The sequence below is a fragment of the Salmo salar genome, chromosome 05 (assembly GCF_965601325.2).
Source record: "Salmo salar chromosome 05, fSalSal1, whole genome shotgun sequence".
NCBI classification, from domain to species: Eukaryota; Metazoa; Chordata; class Actinopteri; order Salmoniformes; family Salmonidae; genus Salmo; species Salmo salar.
In genome coordinates, this window is record NC_138295.1 from 56,245,083 (window position 1) to 56,262,303 (window position 17,221).

The 17,221-nt window shown below is 42.0% G+C and overlaps 1 protein-coding gene across 1 annotated transcript; it reads right to left on the bottom strand.

Moving 5' to 3' along the window:
• Positions 1-4,097: 4,097 nt before the first annotated feature.
• ifnlr1 (interferon lambda receptor 1) lies at positions 4,098-15,645 on the bottom strand. Its single transcript, XM_014200494.3, has 7 exons — positions 15,189-15,645; positions 12,162-12,282; positions 10,444-10,610; positions 8,397-8,584; positions 8,128-8,272; positions 7,033-7,157; positions 4,098-6,364 (listed from the first exon to the last, which is right to left on the bottom strand). Exons 1-7 carry the CDS (start codon positions 15,235-15,237, stop codon positions 5,345-5,347), a joined length of 1,815 nt encoding a protein of 604 aa, XP_014055969.1. The 5' UTR covers positions 15,238-15,645; the 3' UTR covers positions 4,098-5,344.
• Positions 15,646-17,221: the final 1,576 nt, after the last annotated feature.

Here is a 17,221-nt window from a genome sequence, read left to right on the forward strand (position 1 = left end):
AGGTTATTAATCCCTGAAAATTCTTTCTAAGTGAGTAAAACTCTCACCGCATCAATATATTCATTGCTCGAGGGCAGGCAGTGACACTTTTCACTTCAGTTTGAAATGCAATTTGCACTTATTTCAAAGAACTCTATTGGGATTCGCTCAGAAAGTTCTTGGAGAATCGGGAACTACTGTATGTTAGAAGAGACCAGAGGGTCATCACTGCAATTCTCTCTCTCTTTTCTTCTTGGGTATGGAGAGAAGGAGACAGGAGAGGATGTGTAGAGGGAATGTCTGACAGATAGAGTGGAGTTTCTGTCAGAGTGTTGTTGCAAGTGAACACAGTTTCAATGGTCTGGACATATGTCCAAAGGAAACAGTCAAAGTAAGAATGAAAGTCTGCAATATCAGCCAAGGGGCTGGACAGTTTCCCCTATCCTTACTCCCCCTCTCACATTATCAGAATGGTTACAGTCTCTTTCACTACATTTTCACTACATTTTGATTTGTATACAGGCTATTGTTAAAAAAGAGGATAGTCTAAGTTTTAAACAGTGCTAGAGTTGTCTATCAACTGTAAAAATTTAGCGCAACAGAACCAGTTACTACTGAAGTATCTGATCATAAATGAATTTAAGAAAAAGCCATTTGTTTTTTAACACAGCAGCCGCATATCATCAGGTAGGCCTATATGCACTTGTGTGCACACCGCATGATCCTCAAACCAAATCCTGGCCAAACTCGTGTTTCTAAAAGTTAATTCAAAGGCAAGTTATGGCCTAATAAGGCATATATTGTTTATTTGTTATTTAACTCTAAGTATTTTTCTTTTTTTCTTCATTTTATAGACCCTAAATGCTACATTTATAGGCATGTTGGTTGAAATGCTGAACACTGCTGCCAGCCTCTAGCGTGTCACAAATGCTTCATAATGTATTTCTTATATGGCAGGCTATAGCCTTGAAATAATATTAATATTAATAATAATATAGCCTAAATAATACATGTTCATTCCTTCTTAGGCTACCGGGCTTGCTCCTGACTGATTTAGAGTTAGTATGTTGTTTAATAGCCTATTGAAATAATGAACATCAATTGATAGTGATAGAATCACACATTACTTCCCAAGCAAAGTATATTTTTTGTGTAGTCAGCTAGAGGAGGTTGTAGTGCAGCCTCTGAATGTTACAGAGATAAATCAAAGATATCCCATATGCATCGGAGTCATGTCTTTCCCTGCATTTTACAGGATGTTTCTAGCATAAAGCATTGCCCACTAAAGCGTCGATATAGATCGATTTATATAATCAGGTCCATAATTTATTTAGTAATTTTCTTTAACAAAAAGGGGGGGGGGGGGGGGGGGTTCTACTAAGCTAACATACGGAATTGTTTTAGGATGGTTATACCATGGATCATTTAGATATATGATTTGGAATTTTAGGACCCCTGTAGACATAAAAATATACATATATTGAATTTGGTCTTGACTACTAAAGCCCATAGAAACACATTGAATAACACATTCATCAATGGCAAAACAGTCAGTCAAAAAATTTATCATAATGAATAAGGTGTCCTATATCTAGGAGACATAAGAAAGCTCTGGAAATATTTTGGTGTTTTGACACACATTTAACCCCTTTTTTTGTTGGCACAAAACTACCTCCATACTTCAATACAATTTTCAACCGGTACCGGGTTACCTTCAGACGCGTCCCTTGACACTTGTGGGGGTCGTAGAGCAAAACGGGGAACACCATCATGCTCCTGAATGTCATATTTCCATGGAGTGGTCATATTAGTTGTAGGCCAAACCATTCGGACGCTACAGAGGTTTTTGTGAGAAGACCAATTTTCAAGTCTCCTGGTCTGTAGCTCTGCCACTTTCCACCACAGATGCGGAATGCCGACATAGGTTGATGTGGTGGATCGAGACGCAGCCCATGCAAAAAAAATGATATCTCTAGCTTAAACTGACGGATTTTGATGGGGATCTTTTTATTTGTTAATGAGATTGACGTACTGGTGCGTCATTAGACTCTTAATTAACACACCAAGCCCTTCACTGACACCGATGGAATTGGCTGACAAATTTTGTCTGTCAAACAGGTCGGGCTACCTCTTGTGTCTTGAATAGGAAGAAATAGTCTCCAACACTAAGCCCTATTGTTGTTATCAGCCTAAAGTCAAATTATAATGAAGACTGTTTAAATAAATTAGGCCTTCTCGAATTAACCTACTTTCAGCACCTATGCGCTTTCCAACTCCGTGGTTGCCACTTCATGGTAATATAAGTTATGTAAATAACTTGAATATGGCTTATTGTGAGGGCTATAACTCTGATAAAAAGCTTCATTATGGGCAATGAAACATGTTGTTTTTATTATTGTTTTTATTTAAATCAATTATAGCGGTAGCAAGCTTATCTCCGGTCCTCCTTCTCATCTTAACGCTCTCCCTCTCAAACTGAGGTTAGGGTTAAGTTCAGGCATTACCTCCGAATTCTTAAAGTTAGGCATTAACTCCGAATGGTTAAGGTTAGGGTTAAGGTTTAGAGGCTTAAAACAAAAATATCTAAAACAACTTTCTACCTCTAGGATTTGAACATGCAACCTTTGGAATCAGTGGCAGATGCTCATGCCTACTTGAAGGTAACAGCACTCACTGTTGCCCCTAGCGGCCGGTTTCCACCTCATCTCCTGACATTGTGTGTGTGTGTGTGTGTGTGTGTGTGTGTGTGTGTGTGTGTGTGTGTGTGTGTGTGTGTGTGTGTGTACATGTTTTACTATACTTGTGAGTACCAAAAGTCCTCAAAAGAATAGTAAACCAACTAAAATTCAAAGAAGTTAGGACATTTTGCCTTGTAAAAAGGCTATTTTAGGCTTCGGGGTTAGGGTTAGAATTGTGGTTAAGGATAGGGGGTTAGGGTTAGGGTAAGGTTTAGGGGTTAGGAAACAATGTGATTTTGAATGGGAATCAATTGTTGGTCCCCAAAAAGTCCTCACAAGTATAGTAAGACGTGTGTGTGTGTGTGTGTGTGTGTGTGTGTGTGTGTGTGTGTGTGTGTGTGTGTGTGTGTGCACACAAGATTTCCAAATGAGGTCTGGAGGCAAGACCCCCTTCAGGACAGCAGAACCACATGAATAAAGTTCCCCTCAAGTCCAGTCACCAACTTTATGCTAATGAGCAATTAAATCCATTCAATTATTACAAGTGATGTTTAACTTCTCCAGTTTCTCACTGCAGAAAATCTGGTGTCAAATTAGATTTCTGACACCAGGTCCGAAGTAGATTTGAGTGAATTATGTCAGGGCCCAGGAGATTTATGTAAGGACACTTTTTAAAAAAAGGATCAGAATGAATGTGGCTGAGTTATGAAATTCCTGGAAAAGTTTCCCCCAAGAGCAGCCAGCTATTAGCAGTATGACACGTTTGAATGGAACATGCTGCACAGCTACTCCATGATATACAAATTCAGGGCCCATATTCATAATGCATCTCAGAGTAAGAGTGCTGATCTAGGATCAGCCTTTTAGATCAAAATGAACACAATATTATGGACAGAGGGACCTGATCCTAGATCAGTGCTACTACTCCGAGATGCTTTATGAGTATGGGCCCTGAACTTCTCCCAATCTTACCTTTTCCTTAGTTCGACAGTTGGTTGTACAGAAACCATAACCTTGCAACTGGCAGCCACACTGTACTTTGGCAGTATCAATATCCCACCAGCTGACACTTCCTTGTTTGAGTCATCTAATATATACGGATGGAGGAGGACACACTGTATTCCTTTCTGAGACCTTTGCCTTGTTTGCATAAACCACCTCATGGGTTGACATAGCTGTGAGGGAGGTTATTCTGATATGTTTGGCTGAGACCTCATGGCTGGTGAGCCTTTCAGTGAGACAGTAGTGAAACGTCTTCTTACTCACACTGGCACTCATCGTCACTAATCAATAATATTTTTTAAAAGTAAAGAATATTCTTAGAAAAAGCACTTGATATGTCAGCCCATCAAGACTTCCCCTCAACTTCCCCTGCTTACTAATGTTACTGAAGCTCATGTTTGCTGAAGTACTTTTTGACAGCAATGATGGATCAACCAATTCAGTAACACAATAGTTACCTTTTAATGAAAACATCAAATTCACAATCATATTAGTTATAAAAGTGGCCCATATAAAAACAAATCAGTATTATACTGTACATATATGTTGAATATGTGATACACATCACAGCATCAACTAGGAATATTTGCCTATTTTAACAGTGTTTTAGCCTATTATTATATCAAAGTGTAGTAAACGCATAGGTATTTTCACTTAGATACTACGTGCCGTTTGGTGTTACTGGCTCACCAGAGTACCATATCCACCACACCCTGGTAAAGAATTACCAACCCTTTTGTCTCCTGTCCTGTAATTTCATCACCTCAAAAGAGCAGCAAACAATGACTAGACATTATTGAGGTCACTTACTTCAAAGACAAAACACTCCAAAAAATTATTTTACACATTTCTCACCTAACTCACCCTGCCCTTTTTTTGTATTTCTGACAATAATATTTTTGAAATGTATAAAGTGCATCACCTTCAATTCTAATATGAATTTCAATTGTTGCTATAAACTCATTACAATGTCAGTCATATTTTCTTCAGCATTGTGGTGCATATAATGTGGAACACTAACACATAATATGACGAACAAGAAACAATAAATAAAGAGACAAAGTACTGCTATGCTGAAATTATGACATAAGTAAACTGGCTGTTTACTACCTTATGCCACCGAGCTTGAATCATGGATGTCCATTTCATTTCTTCAAATGAAACAACTTCACAGTCATGGTTTAAATGAACATGTAAGTGTACATTAAGATGTGTGTATGTATGCACACATATATTGGTAGAACTAGCCTACTGCTGGAAATCTTGCACAATATGCAAATGAAAGAGAGCATCACAACATAATGTACAAAATCTATTTTACAGCATTTGATCTTATATCCTTGATCCTACATTTTACAACACTTGATCCTACGTCCTACATTAGTCATAATGTGAAAAAGGGCCAAAATTAGAGCTTTGATTCAGTAGGACTCCATTGAGGGGGCCATGTGTGCTGGATACTGGAGTAGAATCCTGCTCTTGTTTCTGAATCACAAGCTCCATAGCAGGCAGGAGAGGGACCATGAAAGCCCCACTCTGCACCGCCACCAAAACCCTCTCTCTGCTCCTCCCAACTTCTCCCTGCACTTTGTGAAGACTCGCTGAGACGGAACTTGTCTCTGACGTACATTGGGGACCCAAACAGAGCGAACAGGCACAGAGGCCCTTAAGATTATTTTAAGGAACTAAAGAATTTGTACTACCCAACCTCCCAGAAAGAATTCACTGATTCCTTCATCTCCTTCTTCCGCTTCTTCCTCCTGATCAATCCAAGCCTGTTGTGGAGCATATGAGGAAATCCCAAAGTCCTCCTCTGCTGTTAGCCCTAGAGGGGCAAAGGGTACCCAGTGTTGTTTGTAACCAGACAAGAATGTCATTGATGAGGTCTCGCAGTCTGCAAGGTTGATGGGAGGTATGGAGTGAGATGGTGAGTCATTGGAGTTATTGAAACACATTGGAGAGATTGGGGTGTATATTGTTCTCTCCTCCTCTCTCCCTGTACCAGGGTCCAACCACTCTGTCTCCCCGGTGGTGACCAGATCAGACAATAGTGATGCCCCTTGCCCAGTGCTGTCTAGGTCCCACAAAAGGGGCTGTCCCTCAGCGTCGGTAGGCAGTGACATGCTGGCCATGGCACTCTGTGTCTCTGGCTGGAGCAGCAAAGTGGACAACTGCAGTAGGCCATCAATATGCCGCAATGTGGGCAGTACCAGGGGGTGCCCTGTTGAGTCCCTGTCTCCAACACAGCGGTTCGGCTCAGGTGGTGCTCCACGCGAAAACAAAACTGGGTCACCTTGAACCAAATTGGGTTTGTGGTCACTTGATTCAGATGACCATGGAGAGTTGATGTTGTCTTCACTGTCTGGATGGCGATGGCATTCTTCCTCCACACCTTCATTGGCCACCTGCACTACGACCATGCTATAGTTGGTGGAGGACCGCGTGCTGTTGTTGGAGTGCTCTGGGGGTGGACCCTGCTGGCCCATGTAGGTGTCACAGTGCCTGGGCTGGGCAATGAAGGAGGGTTCGTCCTGGGGGGAATAGGACCCAGACCCGCTGCTGGTGAACTTTGGCCCCATCTGGAGTGTTCCAGTCTTCAGGTCACCGTAGGAGAACCCCACAGGGTAATGATACGACTTGGCAATGGAGAAGGTGATGGCTTCTGGAGGGTGCCACAATGGAGCTGGGACGTTACTTGTCAGTTTCTGTGTAGAAGAGAAAGAGGATTTAGTTTACGTAACTATTACTAAAACACCTCTATGACCCCCCTCTCCACCCCACCAAACCCTTGGAATCATTGAGTGGTTACAATGTATGTCAAACCAACATGTATTTGATTCTTTAACTTGCTCAGTTATAATTCTGAACAACTTTCATGGCAAGAATGAAATGAGCTCCACTGAAACAACACTGCTGTAATCTTTTGTAATTGCTTTCGGTTCTTGGCATGAAATGCAAATTACAGTGATACAACTGATTAAACAGGTATGATTTCTCAGCATATGAGAGGAAATGGAATAAAACAGATACAACTCTGGGAATATTGGTAAATGCAGCCATTTTAAGAGAAAATGAATGATGATAAAGTTAAATCATTTCCTCATAAATCAGTGCATGTGTAAATTGCAAAGAGATAACATTTTATTGTAACTGCTGTTACACATTGTGCCCTGTTCTAAGTTAGGTGTTGCTGTAGAAAAGAGCTGAATGTATTGCGTGTTTGTGGCTGAGATTAAACTCAGGTTGGGTTGCATCCTATTGAGGCCTCTCATACACGTATTACTGTGAGTTTTGCCTGGAGGCCTGTATTTCCAGTAAAACAGGGACTGGCACTCCTTTATGTATGGTGAAATCTCCAATCTACATTTCTTACCAAGGCGTCTGGCATGTTACTCTTCTTTCTCACATAGTGACGACACACCACCACCAGTAGCAGGAAGGAACCAAGTAGCAGACACCCTAAGAGGAGGAACCAGGGAAACAGCAGCCAGGGGTCATCTGGATGGGGGAAGATTGTTTCTATTACACCTCAGTCTTGGCAATACAGCTGCTTCACTCTCAGAGCCTATTGGAAACAGGCCAATAGGTTGTAAATTTCCAGCACTATAGAGCAAGCGGTTAGAGCGTGGCTAGAGCGGTTGGGCCAGTAACCGAAAGGTTGCTAGATTGAATCCTCGAGCTGACAAGGTTCCTAGGCCGTCATTGAAAATACGAATTTGTTCTTAACTGACTTGCCTAGTTAAATAAAGGTTAAATACATAAAAGGTGTGGGCGTGTCTGTGAGGTCAGTCAGTACAGTAGTTTCAAGGATGTGTAAGTAAGAGGCTCCATTCAGTCTTGTCTCCAGGAAGTGTGGCTTTATATAGTCTTTGAAAAGGCAGCAGGAATACCCTTAACAATGTAAACGTAAAGCCGGGACACTCAAATTAGTATGACATGTTACTTTTGGTATCGTTACAAAAGACAAGCAAAAAACGAAAGTAGGGTGGTTGGTCGGGGTGGATGAGTGGCTCTATAACCAAAGGTTGCAAGTTCACATCTCGTCACGGACTTGAGCATTTTAACTAATTAGCAACTTTTCAACTATTTACTACTTTTTAGCTACTTTGCAACTACTTAGCATGTTAGCTAACCCTTCCCCTAACCCTAACATTAACCCTTTAACCTAACTCCTAAACGTAACCCTAACACCTAGCCTAGCTAACTTTAGCCAGCTAGCTAACATTAGCCACCTAGCTAATTCATAACATATTGTACGTTTTTCTAATTCAGAACATGTAATACAAATTGCAATTCGTAACATATCACACAACATGGGTGATGGACAGCCACAAATTAATACATACAATACGAAAGGTAACATATCATAATAAATGGAGCCTCGGATTTACATACAAAATAACACGAAATGCTCTGAGACCAGCTTGTGCATACATACAGAGCCTTGAGGGACACCCGATGACCTCACCTGGTAATGCCACACAGAATGCATGGCTCTCACTGGCATTTCGGTGCATTTCTCTAGTCGGGATGTACACCACATAGCCACAGTACTCTACGTTGCTGTTTATTAGATGGTTGAGGACAAACTCTCCAGTTGTGTTTCTATGGACCTGTGAAAAAAAAGAGTGAGCAGTTAGAACATTGTGTATTTAATATGTGTTGGTGGGTGTGTGTGTGTGTGTCTGCATGCGTCCATGCATGCATGCGTGTGAGCAGTACATGTGAGAGAATCACCTGTGCTGCCCAGCTAGGATGAGTGATGTTGAGCATATAGAAGGTTGGAGGGTCACGGTAGGAAAAGCTGGTACTGTTGAAAATCTCCTCAATGGAGGTCTTATTATCCGGTCCCAACGGTAGGGTGACAGTCACTTTTAATGATGATGTTGTGGGGGTCACAGACAAATTGGGTGGCCCAAGGACAGCTGACATGTAAAAGACAAATAACGAGTGAGAATAATAACAAATTACTGACAATCTGAAGAAAAGAGGACACACCCTTTTAGCATGGGCCAAATGCTAACTGGAATAATTGGTGAATAACATAAGCTTTCATGGAAACATATACTGCTAAAAAAATAAAGGGAACACTTAAACAACACATCCTAGATCTGAATGAAAGAAAAAATCTTATTAAATACTTTTTTCTTTACATAGTTGAATGTTCTGACAACAAAATCACACAAAAATAATCAATGGAAATCCAATTTATCAACCCATGGAGGTCTGGATTTGGAGTCACACTCAAAATTAAAGTGGAAAACCACACTACAGGCTGATCCAACTTTGATGTAATATCCTTAAAACAAGTCAAAATGAGGCTCAGTAGTGTGTGTGGCCTCCACGTGCCTGTATGACCTCCCTACAACGCCTGGGCATGCTCCTGATGAGGTGACGGATGGTCTCCTGAGGGATCTCCTCCCAGACCTGGACTAAAGCATCCGCCAACTCCTGGACAGTGTGGTGCAACGTGGCATTGGGGGATGGAGCAAGACATGATGTCCCAGATGTGCTCAATTGGATTCAGGTCTGGGGAACGGGCGGGCCAGTCCATAGCATCAATGCCTTCCTCTTGCGGAACTGCTGACACACTCCAGCCACATGAGGTCTAGCATTGTCTTGCATTAGGAGGAACCCAGGGCCAACCGCACCAGCATATGGTCTCACAAGGGGTCTGAGGAGCTCATCTCGGTACCTAATGGCAGTCAGGCTACCTCTGGCGAGCACATGGAGGGCTGTGCGGCCCCCCAAAGAAATGCCACCCCACACAATGACTGACTCACCGCCAAACCGGTCATGCTGGAGGATGTTGCAGGCAGCAGAACGTTCTCCACGGCGTCTCCAGACTCTGTCACGTCTGTCACGTGCTCAGTGTGAACCTGCTTTCATCTGTGAAGAGCACAGGGCACCAGTGGCGAATTTGCCAATCTTGGTGTTTTCTGGCAAATGCCAAACGTCCTGCACGGTGTTGGGCTGTAAGCACAACCCCCACCTGTGGACGTCGGGCCCTCATACCACCCTCATGGAGTCTGTTTCTGACTGTTTGAGCAGACACATGCACATTTGTGGCCTGCTGGAGGTCATTTTGCAGGGCTCTGGCTGTGCTTCTCCTGCTCCTCCTTGCACAAAGGCAGAGGTAGCAGTCCTGCTGCTGGGTTGTTGCCCTCCTACAGCCTCCTCCACATCTCCTGATGTACTGGCCTGTCTCCTGGTAGCGCCTCCATGCTCTGGACACTACGCTGACAGACACAGCAAACTTTCTTGCCACAGCTCGCATTGACGTGCCATCCTGGATGAGCTGCACTACCTGAGCCACTTGTGTGGGTTGTAGACTCCGTCTCATGCTACCACTAGAGTGAAAGCACCGCCAGCATTCAAAAGTGACCAAAACATCAGCCAGGAAGCATAGGAACTGAGAAGTGGTCTGTGGTCCCCACCTGCAGAACCACTCCTTTATTGGGGGTGTCTTGCTAATTGCTTATAATTTCCACCTGTTGTCTATTCCATTTGCACAACAGCATGTGACATTTATTGTCAATCAGTGATGCTTCCTAAGTGGACAGTTTGATTTCACAGAAGTGTGATTGACTTGGAGTTACATTGTGTTGTATAAGTGTTCCCTTTATTTTTTAGAGCAGTTTATATTGATGTCATTAGGGAATATGAACAGACAGTTGGCGCTATTTGTATGTATCACAACTAAGGATCCTGCCCTCTGAGCCAACACATAATCAAAAAACATCCCAATCTAGAAAAAGTAGGATAAAGAGAGGAAATTGCTTACTGTCTCTCAGAGGTTTAAACAGTGCTGTACGGCCTAGTGAGTGATTGTTGGCGAAAACCTCAGCATAGTAGGAATTTTGATAGATGTATGGTGTCTCTGCAGTGAGGTCACAAGAAAGAGTGGTGATGTTCTGGCACTCAATCTTCGGCTTGTATGGCTCTCCGAGTCTATAATGAACACAACAAAAACATGATCAAACATAAAACACACTATGTAGAGAACCCTTAGCCAAAATTCTATGTTGCACTTTACTTGGAGTAACACTTTACTTGAAGCCTGCAGTTACAATGCTTTTTAACGTGTTATAAACATGCGTGAGCCTTTATCATGACATATCACATGTTGTAAATGTCTTGCCTTTCAGGGTGTGTGTGCAGCAGCCTAGCTGCTAGACCACAAATAGCACAACAGTTACGAAATAGGTGTCTTATTTAACCCCTTACTTCCTCATTTAAAAATAGCTAAAGGATAGTGTGTCAAACAGGGAACCGATATTGAGTGGTTATGATCAGGGCCAATCTTTTTCTAAACTGATTTGGTGGTGGCGCTATGAGGCCTTGAATAAGGACATGCAAGCAATTCCAGGTGACAGTCTCGGAGAGACAAATCAATGTGATTGGTGTGGAACTTGACATTTGCCCATCAGACTATGTCATGAGCAATTAGATGAGCTGACGTTTCCACTTGGTAAAAGGATCTCAAAGAGGCAGTGAGTGATTGAGACGAAAACATTTGCCTCACATAGCCACAGGTGAACTGAGTGCCGTTTGTAAAGTTGAACGGGACATTTTTACAGGCAATGTTTTTCACAGATTTATCCCTGTGGTGTGCAGGGAAACAGAGTGAGGCCTGTGGTAATGCACAGACCAGAGCCTGTCTGCTAAGGCTTGCCCCAGCCAGTGGAGCTCAACCTGCAGCATGGAGAAGTACAGTAGCACCATGGTTTCAAGGCTGATGGCAGTAGGTGGAGCGGCAAATCGAAAGAGCAACCCGCCATAACCGAAACATTGGGGACAACAATGGGGATAACGATGGGGACAACAATAGGGACAATGATGCTGAAAAGGAGCATGGCGAGAAAGAAAATGATACTTCAACTTAAACACACACACACTCAGTCTCTTCCCGGAGGCATAGTTCTGTCTTTTAGCACACAGCTTTAAAATGTTGTTGACATGTCACATATCACCTTAGGTCACCCTAGCCTAGGCACATAAATATGCTGTTGGGTTGAAAGGTGTAACGGCTGTCGTTGGGTAGAGAGGACCAAGGCGCAGCGGGTTGCGTGCTCATCATATTAATTTATTAAATAAATGTGAACATGGGAAAAACAATAAACAAAAGAACGACAGTTTAACAGGCTATACTTACTACAGCAGTGCTAAAGACAACTACCCACAATCTACAAACAAAACACAAACCTATATATAGGACTCTCAATCAGAGGCAACAGAAAACACCTGCCTTCAATTGAGAGTCCAACACCCAATACTAAGACATAGAAATACAAAGAACTAGAATGAACATAGAAATACAAAAACATAGAACATAACCCAAAACCCGGAAATAATAAATCAAACACCCTTCTAAACAAACCACCACCCCGAACCACATAAAACAAATACCCTCTGCCACGTCCTGACCAAACTACAATAACAAATAACCCCTATACTGGTCAGGATGTGACAAAAGGTGACCACTGTATTCCTGTCTCTCACCTTTTGTAATGGACACTGTAAAGGGCCCCTTCATCTGGACTCTCGAGCTTGTTCCAGTGGAGCACAGTGTTGAAATTCCTAGAGATTAAGTATGGCTTCCCTTCACCAATGGCTGAACAACCTATAGAAAAGAGAAAGATGGTGGGGAAAGTTAACTTGAGACTGTCCATTCACAAATAGCATTCGTAGCATAACGTCTCGCTAGTCAGTACACAAAAAGCATTGCTCTATTACTCAACATTGTCACGACCCATGTGACATGCTCACAACAACATTCTCTGTCAAAGGATCTGCCTCACTCGAGATACGCTTGCTCAATTTTCACTCACAGCAGCTGTGGGCCAAACTCAAACAAGGCTTATGTGAGCTGGGCTTTGTTTCTTTGGCAGCAGGAACTAAAATGTGTAATTGTTCCTGGACTACAGAGGAGGGAACATAAGCAGCTTGACATGTGGAAGCAAGCCAATTGTTTGATTTGAGTGAGAATAGGATGAAACAAAAGCAACAGTTTGGGTCTGTAGGGCCCATCCACAAAGGGATGTTTAATAAAAAATACAGTGTCCATTATAGGACAACCTTAATTCCTCAAGAGGTTTTGCCAGCCTTATCAGGACTGTATAATAAGATAGAAACTGTAGTGGAAGAATAAGAAAAGGTGATACTCGCGACTTGCAGGTGCTGAGGCCCAGCGTGATGACTCAATCATGGTTTATGGATTTGTTTGGATGGCTGACCATCTGTGGGCTATTACAGGGTTTAAACACACCTTATATGTGGATTTCTCTGGGGAGGGATGTTCCCACAGAACCCTGCGAGTACAGAGACTATAGGTGTGAAGACAGATGAAAATGTGAAATGAACGACTAAATGACTGTTATTGTGAGTTAAATTGTCACATTTGGATTATTTCAAGAGTTCATAAAGAGCAATGAATTTTGATATGTTTTATTGTGCTGTAAGTGCTATGGATTTATTGTTACAGGGAAACTGGGTTCTTCTGTTCATCGGACGGCTGATAGTTCAAAGAGGGAGCGACACAGTGGCGCTCTGGTATATCCAAAATTGAGTTGATTAGATTAGAATCTGGGAGTGTTTTCCTGTCTTTTTTTTACTAGCAAAGTGCAAAGAAATGTTAATTCAGGTTGAATGTGTGTCCATGCTTGAATTTGGTTAAAGGACAGCAAATCTGTTAATATTTTGAGAACTCAGAGATCATTCTGAATTGAAGACAAGTGTAACCACGTTAAGCCTTAGCCTATTGGTGATAGTAATTTACTCTGATTAGTCTGTAATGCATCATGCATATAATGTACACTGCAATTGTTTGAGTGTTAATTATTTCATGACTAATACATTCGACTACCGTAATTTCCGGACTATTAAGCGCACCTGAATATAAGCCGCACCCACTGAATTAAAAAATATATATATATATTTTCAACATAAATAAGCCGCACATGTCTATAAGCCGCAGGTGTCTACCGGTACATTGAAACAAATGAACTTTACACAGGCTTTAACGAAACACGGCTTGTAACAAAAATAAATAGGCTTTAACGAAACATGGCTTGTAACAAAAATAAAAAGGCTTTAACGAAGCACGGCTTGTAACAAAAAATAAAAAATTAGCAGTAAACAGTAGCCTACAAAGAAAGTCATTGGTCACTATCTTCCTCCTCCTGTGCACTGAAACCATCTCCTTCGGTGTCGGAGTTGAATAGCCTCAGAATTGCTTCATCCGATATTGGATCGTTTTCATTGTTGCTCTCTTCACTTTCATCCGGAGGCAAATCCCCCGCTGAGCTCTCTTCAACACGCAGCAGTCCAGCCTTTCGAAACCCGTTGATGATAGTGGATTTTTTGACATTGCTCCACACTGTCAGGACCCACAAATTTGAAAGCGGGAAAAATCCATATGCTAGCCGCGTCATTGTTTAAGCCGCGAAGTTCAAAGCGTGGGAAAAAAGTTGCGGCTTATAGTCCGGAATTTACGGTAGTTGAATTGAGTAAATGCATTCCTCCTTTTACGGAGTAATTCTTTGATTGACTCTACTCTTATAATTTAGCAGGTTTACTGGTATTTGTGGTATACGCAATACCCATAGCATATGCCTGGGTACCACCTTGACATCCCTGATCTAATTACTTCAATAAATGAATGCTAGTACATTGGTCGCCAGGATGAACTATTTGTATCTCGTCTCTTAATAATTGAATAATGGTGCAAGTTAGACATGTTCATTATAGTCATACTGAGAGGTGATGCAAGGCTCGCTACCTTCACTCTATCCTCTAGAGACGTACAGGGCCTGTTGCGTCTATTCACATAATGTTGGAGTCAAATTGATAAATGTGGTTTATTATTATGTTTAACATCATTTCGACATAATGGTTGGATAATTTCCATCCAACTACATAACGGGGGGGATTTTCACTACACTACAATATAAGTACACTAGGAACAATTCATGCGTGGTTAACCTTTCCTTTTTAAAACGTCAGTTACGTATGTACACCACTTACGTCATAGCGCATCTGGTCATGTCTCATGCAGATTACAGGTTGCACAATTGACATTGACATTGACCAGAAAATGATACACAGTCTCGACTCCCTTCAACATTAGCATTTTGATATGCTCTATAATAATGTAGTCGATATAATAGACCACTCATGGAGCACTCAAATGCCCGTGGATCCATTTTCCATTGATCGCTACAATTTAGAATGAGTGAAGTCCACGAAGGGTTCACTACTCTTTGTCCACCAAGACCTTGATTAGAACTGAGGGGAAACCTCCAGAGCCTCACTACATCTAATTAATTACGACTACATATGAAACAAAGACTATAGTGATGCGTCCCAAATGGCACCCTCTTCCCTATATAGTGCAGTGCTTTTGTCCAGAGCCCAGTACACTATTTAGGAAATAGGGTTGGCATTTGGGATTCAGTCTAGGTTTATACCTACAAAAGAGTGCACTCATCCAAATCAAACAGGAGATCAGTAGTGCCCCATTAAACTCACCATAGCAGTACAGGAGAAGCACCACGACCTTCCTAGGCCACATATCCATTGGGCTTGAGGAGTAAGAAGAGTGAGATTAAAATCCCGTTCCCACTGTCTGTACTCCTTTGTCCTGATTTCCTCAGGGAGAACCCACCATGTGATGTGTAGTAAATACGACTCCAGTCAAAGAAAAAAACAGGAGTGGTCCAGGTCCAAAATCAATGAAGACACAAGAAGAGACCAAGTCCCAATCCTCCGGGTATCGGTGAGCGGCTCTGGGCTTCATAGGATATCCTACCCACGACCTGAACCATCTCTGACCAGCTTAGGGAGAGGAGCACCCATCCCCAAGTGTGCTGCAGGTGAACTTTGGAACCGTCTTATCAACTTTGTTCCTGTTTTTTTCTCCCTATGCTCAACCTCCCTCCCACAAAGTCTCTATTACTGTGTTCTGTCCTCTTTCTCTCTCTCTCTCTCTCTCTCCCTCTCTTTCTATTTTTCTTTCTCTTTCTCTTTTTGTCTCTCTCGCTCTCTCTCTCTCCTGTTCTTGTCTTTCAGGTTTTATCTGAAAATTGATCCTAAATAATTACAAAGGAGATAGCGTGTTCTATCTGTGAACACATCTCTCCCCTCCATGGGAATAAACTGTATAACCTGTTTTCAGTTTCACCAGTATCTATTTTAGTGTTTAATGGTATTCAAACAACGGTATGTTACATAGCTAGTGACTCAATGGCACACCTTTCTGTGCACAACCAAGGTGTGTACAGAACGTGAATTATTGTATCGGAATGAATGAAGGAGACTCCAAGAAATATTGCTTCAATGGATCTTTGTATGATGATTATGGAAATCTGATTGTCTAATGCAGTCATTCCCAAACATTTTATAGTCCCGTACCCCTTCAAACATTCCACCTCCAGCTGCGTACCCCTTCTAGCACCAGGATCAGCGCACTCTCAAATGTTGTTTTTTACCATCATTGTAAGCCTAACACACACACACTATACGATACATTTATTAAACATAAGAATGAGTGAGTTGTCGTCACAACCGGGCTGGTGGGAAGTGACACAGAGCTCTTATAGGACCAGAGCACAAATAATATAATAATTATCAATAATTTTGCTATTTATTTGACCGTCTTACATATAAAACCTTATTCGTTCATCAAAAATTGTGAATAACTCACCACAGGTAATTGAGAAGGGTGTGCTTGAAAGTGTTGGGTTCTGATTTCTTGACTTCTGAAATATACTTATTCCTTTCACTGAGGGAGAGAGGCTAATTTATAATGTTTACATTATGTCAAGATGAGTTATTGTTAGCCATCAGGGTTCCTATGGGAGGAGGAAAGACAGTCTGGTACGACTCAACATGACAGCCGTGAGTTGGGGAGGAGTGAGCACTTTGGGGCAGAGGTCAGGTCAGATGAAGTGAGGAAGAACGGGTATCACTAAGGTTCTGTCTAGCAACAGAGATGCATTGGCTGTTCAGATGTGTAGGAGGAGTCTCAGCATAGGAGGAAGGGTTAAATATCAGTACTTGTATGAATATGTCTTTTGTCGATTTAGCTGTTCAATCCTTTGGGAAGAATAAACTTGGTTTAAGCGTCCATGGAGTTCTTACTCTGATAATTAGAACCTAACAAAAGGATGCACATAACTCTGCAACGTTGGTTTGTATTGGAGAGAGTCTCAGTCTTAAATCATTTTCCACACACAGTCTGTGCCTGTATTTAGTTTTCATGCTAGTGCGGACCGAGAATCTACTCTCACATAGGTACGTGATTGCAAAGGTCATCAGTGTCTTAACAGCTCGATTTGCCAAGGCAGGATACTTAGTGCAGCCCAATCCAGAAATCTGGCAGTGGCTTCTGATTAAATTAAATTTTCACAGAACTGCTTGTTGCAATTTCGGCTAGGCTCTCTTGTTCAGATATCGGTAAGTGGACTGGAGGCAGGGCATAAAAGGGATAACGAATCCAGTTGTTTATGTCATCGGTTTCGGGAAAGTACCTGCGTAATTGCGCACCCAACTCACTCAGGTGC

What these genes read in the sequence shown, in the direction of transcription:
- ifnlr1 (XM_014200494.3), bottom strand. Translation starts at nt 15,237, where the DNA reads ATGGATATGTGGCCTAGGAAGGTCGTGGTGCTTCTCCTGTACTGCTAT. An exon ending in TACAGTGTCCATTACAAAAG is followed by an intron (nt 10,611 to 12,161) that starts GTGAGAGACAGG and finishes TGTTCATTATAG; the next exon opens with ACTCGGAGAGCCATACAAGC. An exon ending in GTTTAAACCTCTGAGAGACA is followed by an intron (nt 8,585 to 10,443) that starts GTAAGCAATTTC and finishes TTTACATGTCAG; the next exon opens with CTGTCCTTGGGCCACCCAAT.